Source organism: Acipenser ruthenus, chromosome 26, assembly GCF_902713425.1.
Source record: "Acipenser ruthenus chromosome 26, fAciRut3.2 maternal haplotype, whole genome shotgun sequence".
Lineage (NCBI taxonomy): Eukaryota > Metazoa > Chordata > Actinopteri > Acipenseriformes > Acipenseridae > Acipenser > Acipenser ruthenus.
In genome coordinates, this window is record NC_081214.1 from 19,479,048 (window position 1) to 19,505,027 (window position 25,980).

Consider the following 25,980-nt stretch of genomic DNA (forward strand, 5'->3'; position numbering starts at 1 on the left):
TGTGTGGGCAGGTTTATAGTACTTGCTGGGTCAAAAAAGTCTCCATGAGGAAGGGAAAGTCTGACAAAACCTAACTTATGAGGACACAGGCCAAGGCCTTGTAGTGTTTAAACAGATATTAAACAGTCATTATTGTTTTTTAAAACAAACTGTGCCCAAATATTTTGTTTGTTGTTGACTTTCACCCTCTGTGGAGTTTTGTTTGACTGGAGTTAGGAATAGTAAATAAAAATATAGTGAGAGTCAATGGAAAGTCATCATAAACACTATAAGCAAACATGTGTGTGTGTGTGTGGGGGTGTGTGGGTGTGTGTGGCTGTGTGTATGCAGGTGGTAGACACTGGTCTGGAGCCAGACCTAGCATGGCTCACAGCTGCAAGCTGCCTCCTGGAATGGGTATGCCTGCAGATGTCTGACTGAAAGGCTAGCGTTGGGCACAGAGCCTCAAAAACAGACCTCAACAAGCAGCCTATAAAAAGACACTGTTAAAGATACAGTAATACTAAAGAGTATATCACATAGTTAGTTGTACAGTACATGGCACTAGAATCATCATTTCGCCAAACCTTGTAATTGACTATTGGAGTAGTGCAAATCTCATTTGCATTTAGGTAAAGATGTTTTTAAACTTTTTAAGTACCTTTTTTTCAGTAATTGTGCAGTTTGTATGGTTTTCCATGCAAGGAATTTAGTGCTTTGCCATTTATTAACCACGTTTTTTTTGTACCGTGCTTGACTTTGTTATGCTTCTACTAGGGTTGTCACCCGTTCTGGTTTTACCTGGATTGTTCTCTTTTTGAGGCAGCTGTCCTGGGAAATCTGTGAGACTTTCCGGGACATTAAATGTCAAAGTATATGATTTATTTATTTATTTTCGTATGAAATGACTCTGGTGTCCCAGCTTTTTGTAAGTCAGAGGTGGGAACCCTAGCTTCTACACAGTTTGTTATACATCATATACTGCTATAAACTTCTACAAGGGAAGCTAAAGTGATCTACTGTACTTAGTTACAATCAGCCTTCATTCTGTATTTCCAACTCTGTGCCCTCTATGTTCATATTACTGCACCCACCCGGGTTCGTTGCCCCTTTAAACACAGACCCAGGACACAGGAAATGGAGGTTTAAAGCGCTCTTGCACTATTTTTTTTTTTTTTTTTTTTTTAATAATAACAAAAACAAAAATAAACAAAACAAACACCTAGCTCTTTCTTGAGCATTAACTAAAACACACAACAGGAACCTAAACTATCTTGCAGGACAGCTAAACCGTTTACCTGCCAATTAAACAAAACAGTCAAACAAAACCACACAGGTTTCACACAGGTTTCACACTGACTTACACTACCTTTCCTTTTGTAATACACTTGTGTACACAAACAAGCAGGCTCTCCACACAGCAGCCCTGAACAGACTGGCTGCTTCATTTAAATACCCTGCACCTGGCTCTAATTTACAATGATAGCCAGGTGCAGGGGATCATTACTAATAAAACAATTAAACATAATTACGGCTTTTCAGCCGGTGACCTTCTGGGAGATGTAGTCCGTTTTTCCCACCAGGACTACCCTCTCACAATATATATAGTAAATATGGACTGGAGAGGAGGGCTATAGTGGAAAATTATTGACTCGAGGGAAGACAGTTGTTACCGACAGGGGGCTATAATGCTCGAAGCCACAGGCACCCTGGAGGTAACAATTAATTTTCAACTATAAGCTGAGTCCACAGTACATATTTAATATATGAATCAGTTAAGAAAATAAGTGAGGCAAGGTTTGATAGTAAATATGACTTTATATATTTTGTTTAAATATAGCTGATACAGCATACATAAATAAATATTGACGTATATGTTTTGCTTAAATATAACTGATACAGCATAAGTAAATAAATAAATAACAGAAAACATAGTTATCAAAGTTTTTTGGCTTTGAGCTCTCTGTCTGGTTCGCTGACTGCTGCATAACCCAGTTTAAAAGTCAAAGCACAGTAACTACAGACATGTTTCAACCTGTTTGGGGCTCATCTATTTTAATAAAACCATCCTAAATATTATACATTTGTATCTCCATTGCTGATGTATTATTATATGTAGTATAGCAAGGATCAAAAATAGCATTCTTTGTATGAATAAATAATAATAATAATAATAATAATAATAATAATAATAATAATAATAATAATAATAATAATAATGAAAGAGAATTCAAGCAATGGTAAGACACTGGTGGTGGTATAAAGGAGATGAAAATAGAAAAATAGAAAGAACAAGCTTTCCGATTTCAGAACAAATCTAAGCTTTCAGCCCACACTTAATAAAGTTCAAAGCTGGTAATTATGCTGGGGCATTTAAAGCAGCAAGCAGCATGTTAAAAGAGTGCCATGAGCGTTAACCTCTGTGGAGAAAATGTGCTGTAAATCTGCACAGCCCAGAGCCATCTGAACATTACCTCTCCCCCTTTGATAGTTAAAAATAAAATGAGCATTTCATATTAACTAGTAAGACATGTACCTTAGTAATACATAAATAAAGCCCACTAAAAGATAATATCTACTATTTTTTTTTTTTTAATTATTTCTTAGCAGACTATACTATCTACTAAAGGTATGCACCATACAATTTGAAAAATGGTACACTATTTTGGAATGGTTACTCAGTCCCTAACCCACGGAAGCACAAGTGCCAACCCTGATAAAAGTTTATCATAGTAAAAGTATAGCAAAGTGTAGTAAAGCATTGTGCAAGCATGGTAATGCATAGGTAAGCATTGTGAAGCCCAGAGAAGTATGGTAAAGCAAATTTAAAAACATGGCAAATAATGCTTGGTGTTTAATGCTTCCATTTAGGTTAGAATAGGATTAAGGGTACGACTCCACAGTATCCATAGTCTATTATATATATATTTAAAAAAAATGTAAGCATTCATTTTCCAATTCAAGTTTAACAGCATTGAGCCAAAAAAAAAGTTGAACAGAAAAGATGACATTAATAAAGAATGTTTACCCTTTAAAATGTATTTCACTAAGTTTCTGGCACGGTTTGCTTTGAATCCGGTAAACTGTAAGTAATACCTGCTCCCAGTGTATCTGTGTTGTTATGCGGTCTATACGGTTATTTGGGCTAACCCCCAGTCTGTTACAAAACCATGCAATTAGAGATGGCAGTTTGTGCCCTGCAGTCAGTCAGTGGTCTTTGGGTCTTTCATTAGCCGGGTTCATGCTGCCAGGTCATTTGGAGTCCAGGTCACTGACCTCTTAGGGCCTCCTGCACTGCAGTCCCAATATTAGTCCATATAATAATTAGAATGAGTAATTAGCTTCAGTGCCTAATTGAATGTTACAGCAAGCACAAGAAGATGTGAAATAAAGGAAGCGCATTAGGAAAGAAGGGCAATTTACTGAAGGTTGCTTTTAATTTTATGCTCTGTGCTCCTTCAAAAATTATCCTTGAGCTGAAGCAGTTACAAAACATAAAGCTTATCAAGGACCTTTTGATATGCATGTATGTGTGCTGTAAAGGTCAAACAAGAATATCAAGTCATTAATACAAATAAATTAATAAATTAGTCAGCACTGATCGAAAGCTTCATGCCTGGGGAACCAGGCTCTGCTGCTATTGAAATAAAATACTGCCATGGTTCCTTCTCACTCCCTGCTTGAAGAGAAGTGTGACGTCAGGTTGCAGTAACTTGGGGCTGCGAAAGTAAAAAAAAGGCCAAAGCAATCTTTAACCGTTAAAAACATGGGGTGTGCTCTTCCCAGGTTCTGCTCTTATTAGCACAGTTGCTGGTTATCTTCAATCCAAACTATTTATATTGGGATACCATTATAATGCCAGCAGAACTGTTAACATACCACAGCAATACCAGAAATGACAACCAAAATACATTATGAACAGACATAGCAGCACACTGACTCAGTGTGTATTAAAATGAAACTACTGTAGTGACTTTTCCAGTTCCACTTATTACCCACTTCGCTTCAGTGCAGACACACTGCAAGCAATTCAATGTTCTTTGGTGTTTCAGTATAATGCATTTTATATTAGATGGGTCTGAATGTGTTTTTGACTGCTGGGAGCGAAAGGATTGCTAATTCAGCAGACCACTCTCTATGTTTCTCCCTCTCTCCCCCACATTCTTCCACTCTTAATTAAATGCACTGTGGAAGGTCCATTTGTCTTTATTGGATGGGTTTTCCCAGATGGTCCCAAGGCTGTCAGAGAGCTCGTTTGTGTTGTGTAAATTATGAAGTATGATCAATTTGAGCTTCAATGAAGTCTTCAGTAAAATGCTTATCAGGACTTGGAATGTGCTGATATGCTTGTTTGTAGCGTGCTTTCGTTAGTTTGCCCACTCTGTGGGAATTCAAGCCCAAACTCTGCACATTGTTTGGATGTTAAACTAAGGTAGGCTGTTCTCCTCTACCTAGACAATCCCTTACAGAAACGTTTAAAATATACAACCGATATTGGGATAGTATTACAATAATAGTGTATTAGACCATAAGACCACAACTTTACCAGCAATTGCAATACAATGGAAAATATATTGCACAGTTGTTCTGACAATGTAGCACATTGCCTGTTACTGCAAATAATTAACAGTGTGGATGACCAATCATTCCAACCAATGTTGCTCTTGTTCTACCATTTGTAGTCCATATACAGAGCAATTTACATATAACGTGCCTCTGCATTTCATTGCTGTATATAGACCAAGACAATGTAGTCCTCCAAGGGCACCTAGTAACTATAAAGGAGATAGATCATTGAACACAAATTCTGATCTGTGTGCTGCAGGCACAACACAGCACAAAGGAAAAGACAGAAGCTAACATTTCGCTTTCAATTGCTTGTCAAAAGTCCTGGATGTTGGCTACCAGTAATGAAGAAGTTTTACCTCGGGGTCGAAACTCATGAGATTGCTGTAAGTGCAGCAGGACAGAGCAGCTGGCCGGGTTAATGGAGAGCATTTCCTTCTCCGGCTATTGTCTCTATCTCTCCAGCACCGGGTTTGCTGCAGACTGTCTGCAATCCGGTTCTGGACAGCCCTCTGCTCAGCCTGTAGGAAAGAAGAAAAAAGTATTCTTGAGGGTTCCGTAATAAAATGTGACAAATTGCTTTCCTTAGCTTCTTAAATAGCTGCCATCTGGTGCAGGCAGAGGAGTGATCTGTGCCACTTGTGAGCTGACTGGCAGAATGCAGACGGTGTCCCAGATGAAGCTGGGGTTGCCAGATACAGTACCAGGTACCTGGCAAGGTGTGGTGGCTCCCTACCTGGATACCTACTTTTTAAGTACTTAAAACCCATAGACGTTGAATTCTGAGTTCTATAACATCCTCACCATTTCAGCTTACTGTTGCTGCCTCCTATAAATGTGATTGTTTTACAAATTTCTAATCACAATTGTGAGCGTTTTCAATCACTGGTGGCATTATGTCCTCTTTTTAAAGAAAAATATAATATTCCATATCCTTGATCTAGCAATGTTCTAGGAATGTGCAGCTAACCGTGATCTGAGTTCCTATGAGTACTATATATCTGCAAACATCTGACATGACATCAGGAGTTTAAAGCCAACTCCAGCAGTGAAATAAATTAGGGGTTCTCAACACAGCCCTTAATGGACAGCCTACATCACAAAACCACCACACAATTCAGAACAGTGTCAGTCTGCTTGAGACAGGCCTAGGCTTGAATAGTAAAGGTTGTTGAAGGTCTGGATTGTTATGGCTTGCAGGGCTTGCCGGCAGCGTACCAGCCTGTAGTCACTGATATTGTCCTTCACCTTTCTTAAGCACTAAATTCACAAGCATCAACATTTAAAAACAAAACTCAAACAGCACAAAGCTATGCAGCAGCCAGGTGAGCCCCTGAGGTTTCTATTCAGAGTCTGTAGCATTCTGATTTATTAGCCCTTGACAAACACTGTGGCCCCTTAAAAGGGAGTGAGTTACACAGACATCTTGAGAAATGCAAAAGGACAGGAGAAAAAAGAAAACAGTGTAGGTGTTTGCCACCAAACACATTGAAATGGAAGAGAACTAACAGCCTGAGAAGATTGAAAGGGGATGAGATAAGGAAGAGTCAATTATTTTGAGAGGGGGGTGAAAAACAAATCAAAGTGTTTTCCTTGTTGTTAATAGGATAGTGCCTCATATGTTTGTTTTTATTATTCTACCAGGTATAAGAATCTTTGTTTACATTTCTGTTTTACCTCTTTGAGCTACAACAGCAGAGTTTGCAGATTACATTTCTAACCCCCTACTGATGCTGGTAGTCACAAAAAAGCATGTCTATTAAATTGAAAGAGCAGAACGAATGTTTCAAGGAGGCAGTTATGTGCCTGCATCAGGAAAACATGCAGGCCTGAGTTAATGTATTCTAGGTTTTAATCCCAGCTCAATATACTGAAATATATTAGAGATGCAACGATTTATCAATGAATTGGTTATTGGTTACCATTTTATTCTCCAAGCCTCAATTGAACATTCATTGACCGACACATACTCTGGTGTCCTATTAGCAGGACATGCGTATTATCGTCTGTATTTCATGAAGAGTCTACATTGTTTTGCTTCCTGCTTTTTAAGAATAAAATTGAAATGAAATACTGAAATATAAATGAAAGTTTTGGGCGTTCAAGCACTTGACTTCTATGTGGTTCAGTTCAATCTTGTTTGTTAAGCAGGGTACACACAGGGACTCACAAGTATGTACTGTAAATACAATAGAAATTAGCTATGTACTGAGTGAATAGCATTTATTTGGGAATCTCTATCTACTTTAAGCATTGTTATGTCTTTTCTGATCAGTAACCAGGGGAACCATGACACTAGCCTGATGCCCTTGAGAAATATTTAAAGCAGAATGCCTGTGTATTTGACAATAAAAGTAGTTCCGTCAGCTCTTTCCTCTTTATCAACTCCAGCCTTCGCCTCACCCCCTCTCTCTTTCTGTCCTTCAACCCACTTCATGACATTTCCATTTCCGTATTTCAGTTTGTATCTTCTTTGTTTTGCCTTTCTCTTCTTCCTGTCTTCATGTTTCTGTGATTTGGTTTTGTTGGTTTTCTTTTAGTTTACTGCTATGAATTCCTTTATATTTGGGTGGGTGTATATCTGTGTTACTCTGTATTCTCAATAATCAAATCTAGGGTATTGCCACAGCCATTCCAACAGAAGCTGAACATTTATAAAATAAAAGTGGATGTTTGATAAGATTGATGTAAAATGTAGGATAAAGGCATCTGTCAACTAAATAAATAAATAGTCTTAACAGCAAAGGCTACTGTTTGTGGCATTGTACTGTGGATTGTAGCTGTTCTTGTGCTATCAATGCTCCTTATTAAATAATGTATAGGGCATATATTGACATGCAGTTACACTGTAATAACTGAGTAATTAACAATGGTTCCTGCTTTGCACTCTAACTGTTGTGTTATTGCATTGTAATAGGCTTGTGATCAACCGTTTATAACTTGATGTAATTAAATGGTAAAAGCATGGTACAGGTCACAATTCCAGCAGCAGTTACTGTGTAAGAGCAGGAGTCATTGTTTGTTACTCAGGTGTTACCTGTTATTATATGTTTTTTTTGTTATTCCCTGTAATATAAAGTGCTACCAAAACATTTTAGTTTAGAACCAATACTTTAGACTGAAATGATGAAGCCTTTAGCCTAACGTATGTCTACTTGTCTTATAATGACAGTGGGAATGGTTAGAACTGCACAGCCAGGGTGACAAAATGTAACAGCTTTACGAGACACAGCTGTGTAATGATTGCCATTAACGTCCTTGTTACAGTGATGCAATTTGCAAAGCTGTTTTTAAATATTTATCTTAACTGACACGTAAGTGTAAGTGTGAAGCACTCCAGGAAGCATTCAAATAGACAAGCTTTGCCAAGGGGCTGTGTTTGGGTGTGTAGTGTTAATATTGGTGGGTGGACATTGATGAAATGGTTCATTGAGTAAGGAGCTTTTGTCTGGGTGGATCTTACAAATAGTGCCAGGGAGAGTTAATAGAGTCTCTAGTGACCTGGTTTAGCAGAGCTGCTGAATTCTAATTTTTGATGACCTGTGACTTGGGTTTGATTTCTAATTGGAAATTATGCTTATTTCCAATGAAGTCACTTAAGGGGTATAAGGGTATAAGGTGAAAAAGCCACCTTTCCTCTGGGTTGCTCCAATTTTTAGACTGAATCCCTTTTCTCTATAAATGTCTAAATGTCAAATGGCTTGAGCTTCCTTGCAGAACCTGTTGGTTGTGGTTCCTGATTCCAGAATAAATGAAACCACAAGCTTGATCTATCCCTACTATGACTATGACTACTACGACTAATAATAATAATAATAATAATAATAATAATAATAATAATAATAATAATAATTTTGTATTTAATCATATTTTATAGATCATTTGTTACCATTGTAAAAACATATGTGTAACCTATCTATAACACCTTATTACAACAATTTACGTGCTCTATACAACATCTACAATGAGTTCTTACAGTATTTTTAAATGACAACTTGAAAGGCGTTGGAGTTGTAGTCTTTATACGAGAACATGTTTGCAATTCAAGCAAATAAAAATGTGCTCATTATTCAGGACAGCAAGTAACCATTTAACCATGATTGTAACCAAGTAACCATGATTGTATTCTCTTGAACTGGATCTTGTCTCTCTGAGAAGGACAGTTAATATATAATAATTGCAATGTGGCTGTTCCTTCCTCTCCAGTTTTAGGTGAATGTGTGCAGGACGCCTGGCCCCTCCCAGCAGAGAGAGTTCCCCCACACCGCCTCCACTCAGGGGATGGCCCAGGACCAGGATGGACATACAGACACTTGCGGAAGGTACCCACCTTCTGCTTGCTTGTTTTTGTGGTCTTGCAAGGGAGCTGTGGGCGCTCATGACAAATACATACAGTAATTCACCGCTCAATGAAGTTAGAATGTGCAGTATTTAAAAAAAACAAACACATTTTTTTAATCTTCAATTATTGGCCCCCTTATTTTCATTGGTTGTATATGAGCAGTTATTTTCTTCTTCTTCTTCTTCTTCTTCTTCTTCTTCTTCTTCTTCTTCTTCTTCCAGTCCTGTGATGCACGAAGAGTGTTACGATGACATGGAAAGTGGCAGTCTGACTCCCGGCACAGCCCGGCAAGTCAAAATTCTCCGCGACCCCACCCAGGGATTTGGATTTGTTGCCGGCAGTGAGAGGCCGGTTATCGTACGTGCCGTTTCTCCTGGTAGGAACTGAGAGAACATGTGAAGCTTCTTTCTTGGTCAACTTTAATAATCTAAGTCTGAATGGCTCTTTTGATATAGAAATAAAGTTGGGATAATTGGTATTTTTAAGTAGAAGCAAGTAGTGGTAAGAGTACTAATACACACCTTTACACATCTTTATTACACATCTTTATAACAGTTGTATTATTTATTTCATTTTGCCACTTACTTTCTATTTTCATGACTGTATTTCTTGTAAAAAAAAGAGCTCCACTTTAATTTATTGTAGCTAAACCCGACTAAAGGTGAACTCAACAGAGATGAAAAGAAAATTTCACACCATTTTATATTCTGAAATGTGCCTTTCATCTCTGATGGCTTCACCTACTACTGTATATTTTGTTACCCAATATTGTACAGTAAAACTGATGTGTTGAATAAGGTTCCCAGTAGGACAAGTTAAAAAAAATATATAAAAACTAATTTAGATTCAGGTACAAAAATAACTAAAAATAACTGACAATCCCTTTTTTAATCAGTCAATTAATTGTTGTGGCAGTCACTTAGCAAGCAGTAGTGTGTGTCGGATACCAATGCTAAAAGTACATTGTGCTAATAATGAACCCTGTAAATGATGGTAATGCATATTAGTTAAGATTACCCAATGTAACATTAGGTAGGTCAAGACTGGTGTCAAACAGGGTCTGTGATATCACTGATATTTGTTCTCAGTAAAGTGCATTTACTGACGTACATATTGATGTATGCTCCCTCTTTTGTTTGACAGGTGGCCCCTCAGAGGGTAAACTTCTCCCCGGAGACCAGATTCTAGCCATCAACGAGGAGTCTGTGAGCAACGTATCCAGGGAGCGAGTCATAGACCTTGTAAGGTAACATCCATCACTGTGACTGAGAGTAGAGACTGGACAGGGGGGCACTTAGAGCCAGGGATTGGGGGGGCAGGTGTGAGGGAGGGGGTAATTGATATCTCTCTAAATATGTTGGGCTCTTCTCTAACAGGAGTCAAGGGCTGAAGAAAGTAAAGTCATTTTATGAAGGCCTTTTTAGTTGCTAGATGACCGGGGGGAAAAAAATTAATAATGATACCTTGCTTAATACAAAGGATATAATACTGCTTATCTATGTCCTTGATGTGGCTGTTAACTCAATTCATTTGAATCACAAAAGACTAAAAAATATAGGTGTCACTGTGGTGTATTATCTTATCTCAAAACCGGGTTTGAATGCAAAGCAAAATCATTTTGGTTTTCCTAACGTAGGATGTTGATTCGATCATCCTATACCCTGCCGGGGGAAGCCACTTTTGGATTCTGTAAAATTCTCTAATAAAATCCAGAAACATAGTTCTGTAAAATGCAGGGTGGTCTATCTTATAGGGATATAGTTAATCAAATCAAGCCCTTCAATGACAAACGGGCACACAAATGGCACAGAAAATCATTGACCGCAGCTTTCAAAAGATGTTGGTAGTGGTATTATTCCTGGGTAATGTGGGATGGCCCATATTGCCACTGCTTATTATCCCTTCTCTGCTGATAAAATAGAAGACTTCTGTTTCCAGTGCCTCCAAATCGCACTCAGTGGATCAGAAATGAAGGCATGAGGGATGGAAGATGTTTTACCAACATTGATTCTGGACAAAGTCTCACTCATAGCTCTTAGAGACTGGTTTGGCAATAGGGTGTATGATAATGTCTGCCTCTGTTCAGGGAAACCACAGTTAATACATCATTCTCAGACTGAGTGTGAGACACAAACAATCTTCACTCTTAGCTCTAAGAGGTGGAAAGTGTGGAAATAAAAAAGCTGTGTAAAACAGCTGTTTTCAGTATGTATCTATGGAGGTCAATTTTAGTGATATCATTAAAATGCAAAAACAGACTCTGTACTGTAGGACATTATTTGGTACCAGTTGGTACCAGTTGGTAAACAATAAACAGTAAGCTATAAACATCTACCCATGTATTGGAGTACCTTAAAATATTTGAACTAAGCAGTTTGGATAGATACCTAAAATACTGTTAAAGGCCACATCAAACTGAATTGTTGTCACTTGAATAAATCATCAAGGCAATTTTCAGGATTATATTAGTAATGGCCAGAATATATATATATATATATATATATATATATATATATATATATATATATATATATATATATATATATATATATATATATTGTAATTTAAAGCATTACATCTTAATTTTTGGACGATATAACTGAACGATTTTTTGGAAGGATTTATTTTGGGAGCAACCATCAGTTTTGGTTTTGTGGCATACAATATCAGCTTCAGACTTTAGGTATCTGAATATTTTTTGGACGAGGCCTCTTTGACTATGGCTACATTGCAATAGGGATAGAACGGGTGACAGCTGATTAGCGATAAGGTGGTATCCAGGTTCTGACTCCACCCTGTATCTTGACAGGAACTGCAAAGAATCCATCCTGCTCACTGTGCTTCAGCCTCATCAGGTGAGTCTATCTTTACTACTTACCTGCACTCTGTACTCTACCATACAGGTGGTAGATAGGCTATTTCTTGCAGCAAGTCTTCATATTCTTTCAGCATTTAAGTTGTAATAGATTCATTTTGAACAGGGATTCAGAACATTTATCACACAATGGCCCTCTTTCTAAATGTCTTCACTAGTAATCTGTTGTAATAGCTGATCTGTATTATTTTACCTGTGGGGTTCTCTAATGATTTGGGGATATTACACTGGCCTGTACTAGTAAGTCCTACTGTATATCTGCCATTGTAAATATGCACAGTAATTAGTTTCATCATGCTTTTCCCATTCTAATAACTGTTCATTTATTACAGATTAACCATACTTCCCTGTCCTTCACCATGCTTGTCTATGCTTTACTACAGCTTTGCTATGTTTTTACCATGGCATACCACAGTAAACTTTTAAACTTGCACTTTATGGTGTGTGGTACTGATAATCTTCATCCACTTCCGAGCTATAAAAAAGAAGCACAGGGAAGATCTTAATCAATAAATTGTTGAAAACTACATTCATACAGTGGTTGTCTGCTCTATTATCATTCTCTGTAGAATTTTATTTGAATAGGTTTGGCTGCTAAATCAACACTGGATGCCATCAGACTCTAATGCACACTCTCTGTGCGACTGCATGAACCCCTGGCTTCTGGAATAGTGTAATTTCATCAGCAAAATATGCTCTTGTCTATCTTTGCAAACGCATGCTTGCAGCAGGAGATGGGGTTGTTGTTATTGTGAATAGCAGAATGTAAAGTGGTTGGCAGATATGGTGTTATCTGACATTTTGTGGTATTACTAATATTTATTACTCATGGTCAGTGTTGCCTCTTCTAAGATTATTTAAAGCAGTGGTACTCACTTGTGACTTTTTCAGTCCGTTACAAACCAGAACCTTGCTCCAAACATGACCTTAATTACTTAATTGAAGGTTCAATAGTGAAGACCTGGATGAAACAATGCTCTGTACTGCTTGAGTCAATGATTAAGGACCTAGCTGGATCCTGCAACATTCTGTATTGGATGAAAATGTAATGTTAATGAGAGGTAAGAAAATGTTTCTGTCTTTCTCCACAAGAACAGGCTGGGGGACTTAGAAAGGAGGTCAGTTGAAAGGCTCCCCAGCTGCAGCTCCTGACCCTGGCTGTTTGATTTCCCTTACAGTCACCAAAGTCTGCCTTCATCAGCGCTGCCAAGAAAGCCAAGCTGCGATCCAACCCTCCGAAAGTGCGCTTCTCTGAGCAGGTCTCTGTCAGCGATCCAGATCCCGTATGTCAGCCTTACTACATCTGTTTGTTCTTTAATCACACGCTCTCCTTTTCAGAATGTCTGTGCAATCCATACATATCCCTGCTCTATGTTAATATTCAATTCAATTTTCCACATGTTCAGTGGATTATTAATCCAAATATACAGCAACCACGTTATTTCCGTCAAACTTTAAACTCCCCAAAAGCGCTATACGTATATATCAAACTCTCCAAAGGCGTTTTATCTGTTTCAGTAAAGGGCTAATGGAATGTTTGGTTGGTTTTTCTCAGTGGTGTGTTTGTGAAAAGTCCACCTAAGTTTGATTTTAAAGCTGTATAGGATGATTAAATCAACTCTTATATCAAGACGCTGAATAGAGCTAAACAACCATTCTAGATCACAGGAGGAATGTTTTAGTTTTACAACTACACTCAAGACATTGGGAAAGACTTATAGTAGAAACCTTGTCATTGAATGTTGTCAAGTTTTTGTTAGCATTTCTATATATAATAAGTGTTGAGACCTGTTGCATGGTATGATAATGATAGAACAGTGTGTCGATAATGATGCAATCACTAGACCTTGATAGTGTCAGGAGGCCAACATCACGTAGTATATCTAGGGCTCAACACCCCGATCACCTTGTGTATCCTGCAGACGATGCTGAAGGAAGACGCTCTCCTCCTGATCCCCAGCGTGCTCAAGGTGTTCCTGGAGAACGGGCAGATTAAGTCCTTCACCTTCGACAGCCGCACCACTGTCAGGGTAGGAGAGGGGTCCAGTTTGAAACACTATTACAAAGGGCTTTTAGAGGCATGTGGTAAAATGGAAACATGATGGTTATATTGGGCATGACTGAGGAATAAAGCAAAGTGGCTCAATACAATATACTGGTACACACATACATGTATACTAACTCGGCCTATTCTTTTTTGAAAATGGGTCCTATATGAGAAATCTATGAGAATATATTTATCAGTATATACTGTTGAGGGCATTTCTGTTTGTGTTTCCTGATCAGTTGGGGCCAACACATGCAATTTATGGGTCAGTTTCCACAGAACTGGGGACTTTACTCTGTTTGTGACAGTACAGACAACTAGCAACCACCTGACACGTTTTCTTGACAATGACATGAAACTGAGAAAAAGAGTACAGTAGGGGAGGTTGTCTCTGTCTTTCTGCTTTAAAACTACACAGTTGTATGGCTTTCTGAAGCTCTATTGTTGACCTTCAGAGTGGATGGAACCTTTGAATCTCCCAACCCAAAGAAATTCTTCCTTAGCTCCAGGCTGGTTTACCTTTTCATCTTTGGTGCTTACATTCCTCAACCAGACATTCTCTTTCAAGGGGACAGCTTGCTTTAACAAAAGCCGTAGTCTACTGAAGCAGGGTCGCCTGTGTCTCTCAGGTTCTGTCTGTTTCTGTCAGGTTCTTTCCCTGCACTGTAGAAGTATTTTATTATCAATATATTAAAGTTCTGAGTTAAACATATTGATGCTCCTTGGTTCAATGACCACACTTGCTTGGAAGTGTATTACAGATGTTTCTTACCTCCAGGCACCGTTGTACTTAAAAGAGGTTTCAGCAGGTCATCTATACTATTACTGTACAGGGCAGCCTATGTAGTTAGTACTACCTGATTGTTATACAAGAGAAATACAAATACATCAATTTCTCTGGATTCAGTGACTTCTCTGATATGAGGTCATCTCTTAAGATTTTAGATTTCTGTTTGTTTTATTATGGTAAGAGACTGTCTCTAAGAACACTTAGAATCTAGAGGTCATTGTTGTTTCTCATGTCGACCTAATGCATCAGAACTTTAACATATTGTAACCTTATCAACAGGAGTCTGATATAGGTACCATACTGAACTACGATAGGACTGTGTTTCAAAAATATCAAAGAGAATACTGACAGAAAACAGACAATCCTAGTATCGAATTAAATGCCAGCTGGTATTGTGAACCTGTGGCAGGTGAGAGAGAGAGAGAGCAAAGTAAACAAGAGCCTTTTCCAACAGTAAAAAGTAAGAAGTAAAAAATAAAATCAATACATCTTACCGAAGGTCTACTACTATTAGATTATATAAAATTAGAAATAGTTATTTGAATGAATTTGTATCTGTAGATCCAAAAGTTGTGCTCTGAATTTCTAATAGTTAGATTCCAGCAGTGGAGACAGTATGGCCAAGTGAAAGCCTTGTGATTAAATTCAAGGACTGAGCGGCAGTGAGGACTAGTATTTTGAGCTGAGGGAGTGGGAAGTACTGAGCATTTACAGCTCAAAGGGCAGGAGGCAGGGAGGACTTGTGATTAGAGTTGATGGACTAGGAGGAAATGTGGCCAAGTGGTTAGAGCTGATGGACTAGATAGTAGTAGGGCCTGGTAGTTACAGCTGAGTAACTGTGAATCATCGGAACCTAGTGGTTAGAACTGAAGGAGTTGGTGGCTGTGATTGGTCATGAGAGACTGGGAGACAGTGTAGACTGTTGGTTATATGGTGCGTTATGTAAGCAATAAGACCTGACCAGAGGGAATTACCAGGCATTGTGGACTGTGTGGCTAATGGGGCCCAAGACTGTTCTGGCCTGTTCTTCTATCAAAACGATCTCTGAGGAGCAACAGGAGTCTGGAGGAGTTAGCACAAAAGCTGCTGTTTATTTCCGTGCATCCAGCCTCATAAAGCAGCTTCCATTGAAGGTAGAGTCCCAAGGACACACACCGACACCAGGGAACTCTCAGGGACAGATCTCCTCACTCTCTGCAGCTTCCTGACAGCGATTTGCAGAGCATTTCAAAATGCATGTGCTTCTATGCCTAGGGGGCTAAGGTAAGGTTTTCAGGCAAAGGCCATGTTATTTTTTCAGAATAATTTAAATGATGAAATGTCTCTGGCTGTCACTGTCTGCTTGTGGCCTTTTAACGGATGCACTTTGGCATCTGGGCTTGCCTTGAGGGACACCTGTTATCTTTCGAAAGAAGTCACCAGCTTTCAGAGAAAAAACAAATGACTGCACTATTCTTTCCTGCGGGTAATGAGGATGTAGGTTGGATCCCTATAGGGGGAGCCTAGTTGTCGGGCTAAATAGTGGACCCTAGAAGATTCATTTGATTATGCTGTATACACATATGCTCTACATGCTTGGGTTGCACCTGTCTGGGCTCTACCTGTCATCAACGCAAACAGATAGAGAGAGGGCTTCAATCAAAAATGCTGCTGTCAGCCCTCTGCCTTTGACAAGCAATCAATTCTGCTGCAGGCACAGAGAAGAGATAACCAGAACAATTGAATCAGTTTGCTTTTGAAGACCCTGCAGGCTGCTGATGAAGCTGCATTCCTGTCTTGCATTCTTGATTCTCAAAGTGGAGGGTTTGAAAGGCAGTGACTAAATTCTGATGGTCCAGGACAGATAATGGGCTGCCAACGTAGAGACTCGGCAAGTCTGAAATGCTATTACACAAATGAGGGAGAAAATCAAAGAGCTCTTTGGAGAGCTGAGAGAGTGATAAGCAGCCCGTAATCTGCAATTACAAACAGGAGATACAACAAGTGCCCGGGCAGGGGAGATGAGTCCATCATCAGAAGAAGCCCACAACTGCACAGTCAGTCAGATAGATAATGTGGCTCTGGTCTTTTATCCCCGTAAGCTCATCAAAGAACTTGCAGAACTGTTTCATGAAACAACCATTTAGCAGGTGGTGATGAACAGTGGTTCAGTGGTCCAATGGTTGCAAATGTAATTTTTAATTTGAGATTTGGGGGGATTGAAAGGATGAGTGGTGGCACTTTCATAACATTTTAATTAGAAATGTTTTGAAGAGCCCTAATCCATAGGGATTCATGGCTTCAACACTTTTAAAAAATTGTATTCCTTATTTACAAAGCCAGATCCTTAAATGTGTGAGAATCCTTTGTTTTTAAAAAGCAATTTAGTAGATGTTTTAATTAAATGTTCATATGAGATACAGGGTAATAGTGCCACTATTATCTGATATATAAACTAGTTCAATTTTTTACCCAATTTACTAATGAGGGAATTGTTTCTTCTGATTTGGAAGTAATACAGTGGTATCTAATACAAACCTCACCTCTAGCCTTATCTTAACCAGGATTCAGTTAATCGACATATAATGGAGCTTAATATCAAAGTTGACGGTAACCATGATTTGACCGTAAACAACATGGACTGTAATTTTCTAGTTCTTCAAGTGCTGAGAAACAAATGTGTTTCAAAGTAAGGATTAATGCATTCAGCAGTGTTCGTTCATCTGTTGTAACTTGCCGTCTCCCCAGTCTCCCTAGTTTCTCTGGAGGTCTCCTCCTTGAAGCAGCCTCTTTTTTTATTTTTTATTCTAGGATGTGATGATGTCCCTGCAGGACCGGCTGTCTCTGCGGTACATCGAGCACTTCTCCCTGGTTCTAGAGTCTGGGGGCTTGAATCAGAGCAGCAGGCTACACCTGCTCCAGGACACCCAGCCACTGTCTCATGTGAGTGCTGGGAAACAAGTCCCTCTCAATGGCACGGAATCAATTCAGGGCTGGTTTTGCTGTATTGACTAAAGCAGAAATCCCCCCAAAATTTCCCCATGTTAGTAAATCAGTATTATTTTAAAGGAGAATTTGTCTGAAATGGCCTGTGGTCCTGCTGACATACACATTGGCCTCTCTAGTCTGGCCTTTGGCTTGTCACATGGACAGCCCTTTTGCAGGTACTATATTCTGCTTTAGTTACCTTGCTACAAAATGAGATAAGCAGTTGTTGGTTTTGAACATTTACCACTGGGTCCTTCAGGTGTTGTCTCTCTACCCTCAGGTAGTGCAACGGACCTACTTCCAGGCAATGAAGTGTCTGTTTCGTATCTGCTTCTTCCCCAAGGACCCTGCAGACCTGCTGAGGAGGGACCCAGCCGCCTTTGAGTACCTCTACATACAGGTACTGTGGCTGATCTTTCAATACCTCTACATACAGGTACTGTGGCTGATCTTTGAGTACCTCTACATACAGGTACTGTGGCTGATCTTTGAGTACCTCTACATACAGGTACTGTGGCTGATCTTTCAGTACCTCTACATACAGGTACTGTGGCTGATCTTTGAGTACCTCTACATACAGGTTCTGTGGCTGATCTTTGAGTACCTCTACATACAGGTACTGTGGCTGATCTTTGAGTACCTCTACATACAGGTACTGTGGCTGATCTTTGAGTACCTCTACATACAGGTACTGTGGCTGATCTTTGAGTACCTCTATATACAGGTACTGTGGCTGATCTTTGAGTACCTCTACATACAGGTACTGTGGCTGATTTTTGAGTACTTCTATATACAGGTACTGTGGCTGATCTTTGAGTACCTCTATATACAGGTACTGTGGCTGATCTTTGTATTGAACAGACGAGTCAGATGCTTTTGTTTGGTAACTGTAACTGTTGTGTTTGAATTGTGTGACAGCCTTGACAGCCTTCTTGGACATATCCAATGGTCTAATAGGTAAAGGATATTCATAGTTGTAGTTGTTTGCATTATCAAATGACTTTTTTTCAGTCCCAAGTTGTGGGTAACCACTGATAACATCATTAGTGCCCACTCATTTGCACTGAACCCTCCACCTGTGTACATGTGGACACTAGGCTGGGTCCTTTTTATTCTCCTGGAAAGCCGAAGAACATCCTTTGTGTGCTTGAGCATTGTTTTTTGATCATGCTGAATGTCACTTTTCAAGATGATAATGTGGCCATCCAGCGTGCTGGTGTTGTTGATGACTGTTTCCTTGGCCAGCACAATCCCACATCTCAATCCATTTGAGCATCTGAGGGATGACCTTGAACATTGTATTTAAAGCCACAATCGTTTGCCTGGAGTTTAATGGGTTAAAAAAAATGTTAATTTCAGCTGTGTTCAGATCATTACGTTAATTGTATTCAAGCTTAATCTTAAGAATTGACTGCAGTTACATTTTAAATTACATTTTCACTCACCACAGAGCCGCAATGATGTGATAAAGGAGCGATTCGGATCTGACTGGAAGACAGACGTCAGCCTCAAGCTCACAGCTCTACACATCTACATCACAGTCTCTGCAGCCCGACCCAACCAGAAAATCTCTCTCAAGAATGTGGAGTAAGTGGGAGCAGGATATTTAAGGCAATTAAGGAAATAAAATGACTTAAAAAGTCTGGGACCTTGTTACACACAACAACTCCTGAAGTAAAAATTAAAACAACTTCTAGTTACACAATATAGCAATTTTTTGACGGTTTTAAATATTTGAAATATTTTAAAGACAGACCATTTTTTTCTTTTTTTCGAACAAGCGTAATTGAATATTAAATCAAAGCACCATTACTGTATTGTTAGTTTTTCTAAATTATATAGAGCTATTTTTGAAAGTGCAGGTCAATGTCAAAAGCCCTTATGACGTTGCTTTTATCACAGGATATGCTGATGCTGTACCGAGTTGTCAATTCTCCTGACGTATAATAGGAGTACACTTTAATCCAGTATTTTCTCCACAATTGAATAATTTGTTTGCTTTTATTTTTTTACCCCCAGGAAAGAATGGGGACTGGATCCCTTCTTGCCCCTGTCGTTGCTCCCGACAATCAAGGAGAAGAATGTCTGCAAGACGCTTTCCCAGCTGCTGAAAACCTATCAGCACTCGCCTCCTTCAGGGAGCAAGGTAACATTCCCAGCCACAGCACCACCTACAGGCAGGAAGTGGTCAGGTGTCACGTTTCACTAAACTCAACACAGCACATGCTAACATAATACATAGACGCAATCCAGACACAGGAACATCTATAATTTAAGTAAAACAAAATGGACATCCTGAACATAATCGTTATTCATGTTACAGTAGTGTTGTGAGTTTTGACAAGTGGAACCAACACCGAAGGACTGTTCTGACAAATCAAAATCACTTTTTGTATTTATAAAGTATTTTTTCCTGTTTTATTTATTTATTTATTTATTTATTTATTTATTTATTTATTTATTTTTATCTTTTATCTGGGTTCATTTTACAATCAAAATGAATTATTTTGAAGAAGCAATTTTCAACAGTAAAATACATTATACTGTATAAACATTTATTGAAGCCTTTTTAATATTTAGTTTCCCTGCCATGTTTTGTGAATGACAAACCAATCATTTTTTGATTTGTAATCCTGGTTGCAAACACCAATGAAAGCATTTCTGAATTAATTATCTTTGGAGCTCAAAAATCTTGACTTGCTGAATGACGTCATTCAAACAGTCACACTACTGTCAAATTACTATTATTATGTTACTGATTTTTGAATCTGTAACCTAGAAAATTGCATCTCACAGGTGTGTTATCTTATCATTAAAATGTCAAAAAGGATAGTCACTAATTTTGTTTTCCTTTTTTGTTCTACAATAGTTGCAAATGTAATAGTTTATTTTTTGTGGTTGTTTGTAGCTATGAAGATGTATAGTTCTAACCAATGTATGGTACTTTTGTCTAACAACAGCATGACAGATAATCTTCAGCTCTTACCTGCTTTCTCAAATCTTTTTATATTAAGCATTTTATGGTAATAACGTATACTAGCTTCTTACTCCTTACCACTTTAGTTATTGATGCATTGGCTCCATCTGTTGGAGAAACACAGTATAACAACAAAGTTGTTCTCTTGGAGGTGCCACCTCTCTACAGAATACATAATTCAGTCTAACCAAACACAACGAGACATTCATCAAATGATGGATGATATATCAGTTTTGCATGCTTATGGGAGCAGGTTACCTTTTCTCAGTGATACAACGCTGGGAGAAACTACCATGGCTTTACATAAAGATCAGTTGTTTCCGCATGTCAGAAAGCCATTATTCTTAAACAGTTTCTAAACAGACTGCGTGACATTCATTTTAACATCCGCAGATCAGTTTTGTAATGTTGTAAAATGATTTGTTTCACTGCAGAGTAAGAGATGAACTATGACATCTATGTTAAAGTACCAGTATATTATTTCAGTAACCAGGTGCTAGGAATTTCTCTTTGGCAACAGGTCCTTTGGTGAATCTGCTCTGAATAGCTCACACTGTCAATGTTACTACAGCAGTAAGTCTCACCAGAGTACATACAAAAACATTGTTCAAATCCCTAGCTTCTAGCCAGTTCAATAATGTAACCCTGCATTTGCTACCCTCTGAGGGAGCTTGCACAGTGCCCCCTGCCAGTCCATTTGTTGTTATATAAAAGGGCATGTTTGTATCCTTGCAGGTACCTGCTATCCAGGCGAAGCTGCAATACATACGAGTTCTCAACGAGCTGCCTCCTTTTGGGGGCCTCCTGTTCCACACCGTGGGGATGGTACTGTATTCCTCAGATCTTTGTTATCTTTGCCCCTCCCAACATCCCCTGTATTTCTGATTGACTCCACCAGGCAAATACACAATGTGTAACGTCACACTGCCTGGCTAGAGCAGCTGCTAGATAAGCTCAGTATTGCAGTATTTGGCATCCCTATACACACTCCCATTTCATTGGTTTAAAGGTACTGTGTTCTGGTGGAAGTAGCTGTGAACTGAGGACAAGCTTGACAGTGCTACATAATTTGAACAGTAGCAAAATGACTGAATTCCAACATACTGAGCATTGCATTCTGGTGTTAATCCCAGACAGGTTAATTCAGAGGGCTCGTCCATTCGCCAGTGTTTGAACATAAAAGGGGGTATAATCAGATTTCACACAATCCGTTTGTGTCAGGATTTTTATAAGAGGTCTGGTGAAGTGAAATTATCAAAACGTATTTGTTGCTAGTGTTTAAAGTTGTCACCAGAATCTCTTCCTATTTAGAGCTGCCTTGTATCCTTCAATTTCACCTCCAGGTACAATGTAAAAGAACAGCAGACAACTTTATCACACAGGCTAAAAATAGAACGGTAATGGACTCAGCAGGAGTGTTCTGATTCAAAGCGATGAACTCAGTTCTCTATAATTACTTGAAAAGTATGAAATGTCTAAGTTAAGTACTGTACTTTTGTACTATTATAAATATTTTTTTTGTATAGTGAGAGAAAGATGAAGGGAAGGGGGGCAAAAAATGTGCATCACAATGCAATACAATACAATTCATATTTCTATAGCGATCCCAAAGCATTTCACACAGAAAATGAACAATTACACCATTCAATTGACATTTAAAAAGAGACACAAAATGGAGTTTTGATCATAAAATCTGAAAACTAAGATATACAATCTTAGGCAAGTAGCTAATAACAAACCAGCTGAAGTATAGCAAAAATAAAAAAGACCTAAAATAGAGCCCTGTGGAACAGATCTATTAAGAGATATACATTTGTGTAATTGATTGGCAAAAACTCTCTAGAACTTTAGCTAAACATGGCAGATTGGAGATTGGCCTATAATTATTAAGGAGTTTTGGGTCCAGGTAAATTTTCTCGAGCAGGCTTTACCACAAAATGTACACTGTCAATAGTGTAGGGCCACCATGGGCAACTGGGTCAGTACCGATTCAATGTGAAAAGCCTGTGAGATATATAACCTGTTCTGAGGGGATAGGGGGACATTACTCAATAGCTCACTGCCTTGCTTCAAGGAAGTTAGAGGTTGAAATTTGAAGCAAAGTCTGTTCTTCAGAATCTACAGTACATTCATTTTCAGACAGAACAGGGTTACATTCCCATTCACAGCACCACAATGAATAATGAAACCATAGACCAGTATGAATAATACTAAGTATTATGTCTCCTATTGTAAGTTTATTTTCTTCAGTAAGCGGGGTGCGCTGATGGGTGCTCTTCTGTTACTCCATGTCCCCCAGGCTGAGAAGCAGTCAGCCACCACCCTGCTGGTCGGACCCCGCCACGGAATCAGCCACGTCATTGAGCTGAAGACCAACCTAACCACTGTCCTGTCCGAGTTCAGCCGTCTCAGCAAGATCCAGCTGTTCAGGGAGAACCAGGGCGTGGCTCGCGTTGAGGTCAACATTCTGGAGGCCAAGGTACTGTAAGCCAGGCAACAACTAGGAGTCTGAGTACTGCAAGATGTGGAGACTCAGTGGGAAGGGTCCCCCTTCTGAACCAATACCCTAGCATGATGTAAGGGGGGAATCCTTTGTAGTCCCATGACACTGATGTCCTATCGAAATACCAATGCACATCAATACTATACTAAATTTCACACTAAATGTCAAATGCTCCAGTCTCCAGTTCCCCTTCACTGTTCTCCATGTCAACACTGTAAATAATATCCTGTCTCCAACTGGCCTTGGTTGAAAAGAACATTTGATGTGAAGCCAGGATTTATGCATAATAAAATATAGCTAATGTGCAACTCTGGCTGGATGGATATTATATAAATCCTTTACAATTTATATTCTGAGCCTTTACTCATAGTAATAGTATGGCTTATGCTGGTCCAGTACTCCCATCCAATTCCCATAGTGTATAGCAGATCAAATATAACACTGCTGTCTATCTCTCAGCCCCTGGTCCTGCTGATGGAGTGGCCAGATGCCACAAACTTTGCCTGCCTGATAGCCGGCTACTACAAGCTCTTTGTGAATCCAAAGAAAGTGCTATTCTGTCGAACCTTCAGTCAGGCTCACATGATCAAGGCAGGTATGTTAGTAGCCATCTCCTTTGTTGCCAGTGCTGTGCTTTCCTTAATGTCTTCCAAGTAGGATATTAATGCCCCCAGTGCACACATCATCCATTGAGTCTACTTTAATGTTGACTCATTAAAATGTTGTGAATAGGGCCTACAGATTCGAACTAGAATACTATACAATTTTAGTTTTCCTGACGGGGGATTTGTTTAAGACATGCATTCCCAGAAGAATGTGTGTTAATTTAAACCATAGGCTCTGAGACCTTTGAACAATCTAGTATCACTGATGCCTAACAAGCTGATAACATTATCAATCCATCTGCTAATTATGACACCTGAGGTTCCATGATCTTCGTTTACCGAGCGATCCAAATCATACATCTTCTGTACATCTAGATGAATCTTCATGCGAAAGGTGTCATTCTTCTCTTGGGGTCATATTATATAGTCAGCTCTTTCAACTCCATCTAACTGGACTCTCATCTGCTTCTCCACATGTAGAAGGTTAAGCTCTTGCTTGCATTGATTCATTTTAAAGGGTCGAGCTGGATATCTCATCTCCATGTAATTGGCTGTATCTAGATCTCTGATTGTTATGGCTGAGCTGAATCTTCCATCTCCATCACACTGGACTCCACTCTTAAGGTACAGGTCATGATCTGCATTTTTCAACATTAGCTTTCTGGACTCTTTTGCATCTTTGCTTATAAAATAAAAAGTAAAGGCTGCTTGCTTCCAGCACCGCTGTCATTTTCAACTTTAATCTGAACCTTTCATCTCCATCTAACTGGAATCTATCTACACCTGTGATTGTTAAAGGTACTGCTTTGCTACAGTCATTTGAAACCATAAGCTGCATTTTCCAGATCCCCATCCAGCTGGACTCATATCTGTGCAGACTGCAGCTCTTGCTTGCATTGATCTTTCTTAAAAAACACAAACAAAACCTGGATCTCTCATCTCCATCTTAAAGGACTCTTCTCAGCGTCCATGAGGTACAGGCCTCTCCTCCAGGTTTTCATTTAGAACCTCATGTGGAAGCTCCTTTCTTCCATCTGTCCAGCACTTAATGCCCCACCCTTTCAATTGTTTTGATAATAATTTCTTTAGGTTACAGAAGTATCCAACCAGTCCAGCGGCCAGCTCTCTCTACTCATGCTGGGAGACGGGAGGCGGCCCACAGATCATCTGAGCAAACTGATTCAGATCTCAGCAGCTTCTGCTATCTGCACATGAGAGAGCAGCAGCAGCAGCAGCAGCAGCAGCAGCAACAAGAAAGACAGATGGACATCAATGACAACCTGATCCCCCTGGAAGAGAGTCGTCCCCGCACCAAATCAGACCCGACCTACAAAAGCTCAGATCTAGAACCTGTGATGGATAGCCCGGTACAGGAGAGCTCAGGAATCAGAGCTAGGGCCTACACCCTAGACCCTAGCCAGCGGACAGGACACTTTTACTGTGACTCATGCAAGGCCAAGCTCAAAGCAGTAGCCACTGCCGCCAATGGTGGTGACAGCAGTGATGGCCTGTGTTCCCAGATCCTGCAGCGTTGCACCAACTCCTGTGGTTCCCGAGAGGGCACAGTAGACCTGATTTCCCTCCCGCTACCAGGAAGCGAGAAAGAGGAGGAGGAGGAGGCAGGTGCTGCTCAGCCTCCACCCCCAGCCATTGCTGCTCCCCCACCAGGTTTTCGTGACCACAGCTCAGATGAGGAGGACCCCAAAAGGCGGGCAATAGTGGCAACAGCAGAGGGCGTGGAGCCGTCTGAAGAGGTACCTGTGACGCTGATAGATAATGTGGCAACACGGACTGTCCGAGACCATGCTCAAGAGCTGGATGATGCCCTGGTGTCCACCCTACAGGCACTAGAGGCACTGGCAGCATCAGAGGACTACCCCCACCATCATCACCACCAGCCCCAGCAGACAGCAGGTGGAACCACATCTTTCAGAATCATTAGAATCATTAGAAATGCTACTGCAACCTAGAGGGGTGTACGGGTAGCACAGAGACAAGCTAACAACTGTAACTTTTTATATGACTAGAATTTTCCTGTTCTAAGAAATATTCACTATCGATTATTATTATTATTATTATTAATAATAATAATAATAATAATAATAATAATAATAATAATAATAATAATAATAATAATAATAACACTATAGAAAAAAGTATTTTCTATTTACAGATCAATATTCTTCCCTTCAACCTCAAATCTGCCCTGCATATGCGGAACACTTTTGTTAAGTAGTGTAGCTTGTGGAATACAGGCATCAGCAGGAGCATTTGTCATGTCATTTATTATCTAATGCTTCTAGGATCACAATAAATAGGCACTCAGTTA

General features: G+C 39.5%; 1 protein-coding gene across 2 annotated transcripts in view; it reads left to right on the plus strand.

Annotated features, from left to right (window-relative positions):
- The window catches only part of LOC117430241 (FERM and PDZ domain-containing protein 3-like), an 88,903-nt gene that overhangs the window by 56,224 nt on the left and 6,699 nt on the right, over positions 1-25,980 (plus strand). For both annotated transcript variants that reach the window (XM_059001346.1, XM_059001345.1), the window contains 14 exons: positions 8,752-8,867; positions 9,109-9,263; positions 10,031-10,133; positions 11,697-11,742; positions 12,941-13,045; positions 13,685-13,792; positions 17,390-17,521; positions 17,847-17,966; positions 19,017-19,153; positions 19,586-19,712; positions 21,279-21,368; positions 22,843-23,022; positions 23,506-23,641; positions 24,741-25,565. In XM_059001346.1, coding sequence (XP_058857329.1) covers positions 8,827-8,867; positions 9,109-9,263; positions 10,031-10,133; positions 11,697-11,742; positions 12,941-13,045; positions 13,685-13,792; positions 17,390-17,521; positions 17,847-17,966; positions 19,017-19,153; positions 19,586-19,712; positions 21,279-21,368; positions 22,843-23,022; positions 23,506-23,641; positions 24,741-25,565 — 2,305 coding nt within the window. In that variant the 5' untranslated portion in view covers positions 8,752-8,826. The remainder of the gene's footprint in view (positions 1-8,751; positions 8,868-9,108; positions 9,264-10,030; positions 10,134-11,696; positions 11,743-12,940; positions 13,046-13,684; positions 13,793-17,389; positions 17,522-17,846; positions 17,967-19,016; positions 19,154-19,585; positions 19,713-21,278; positions 21,369-22,842; positions 23,023-23,505; positions 23,642-24,740; positions 25,566-25,980) is intronic.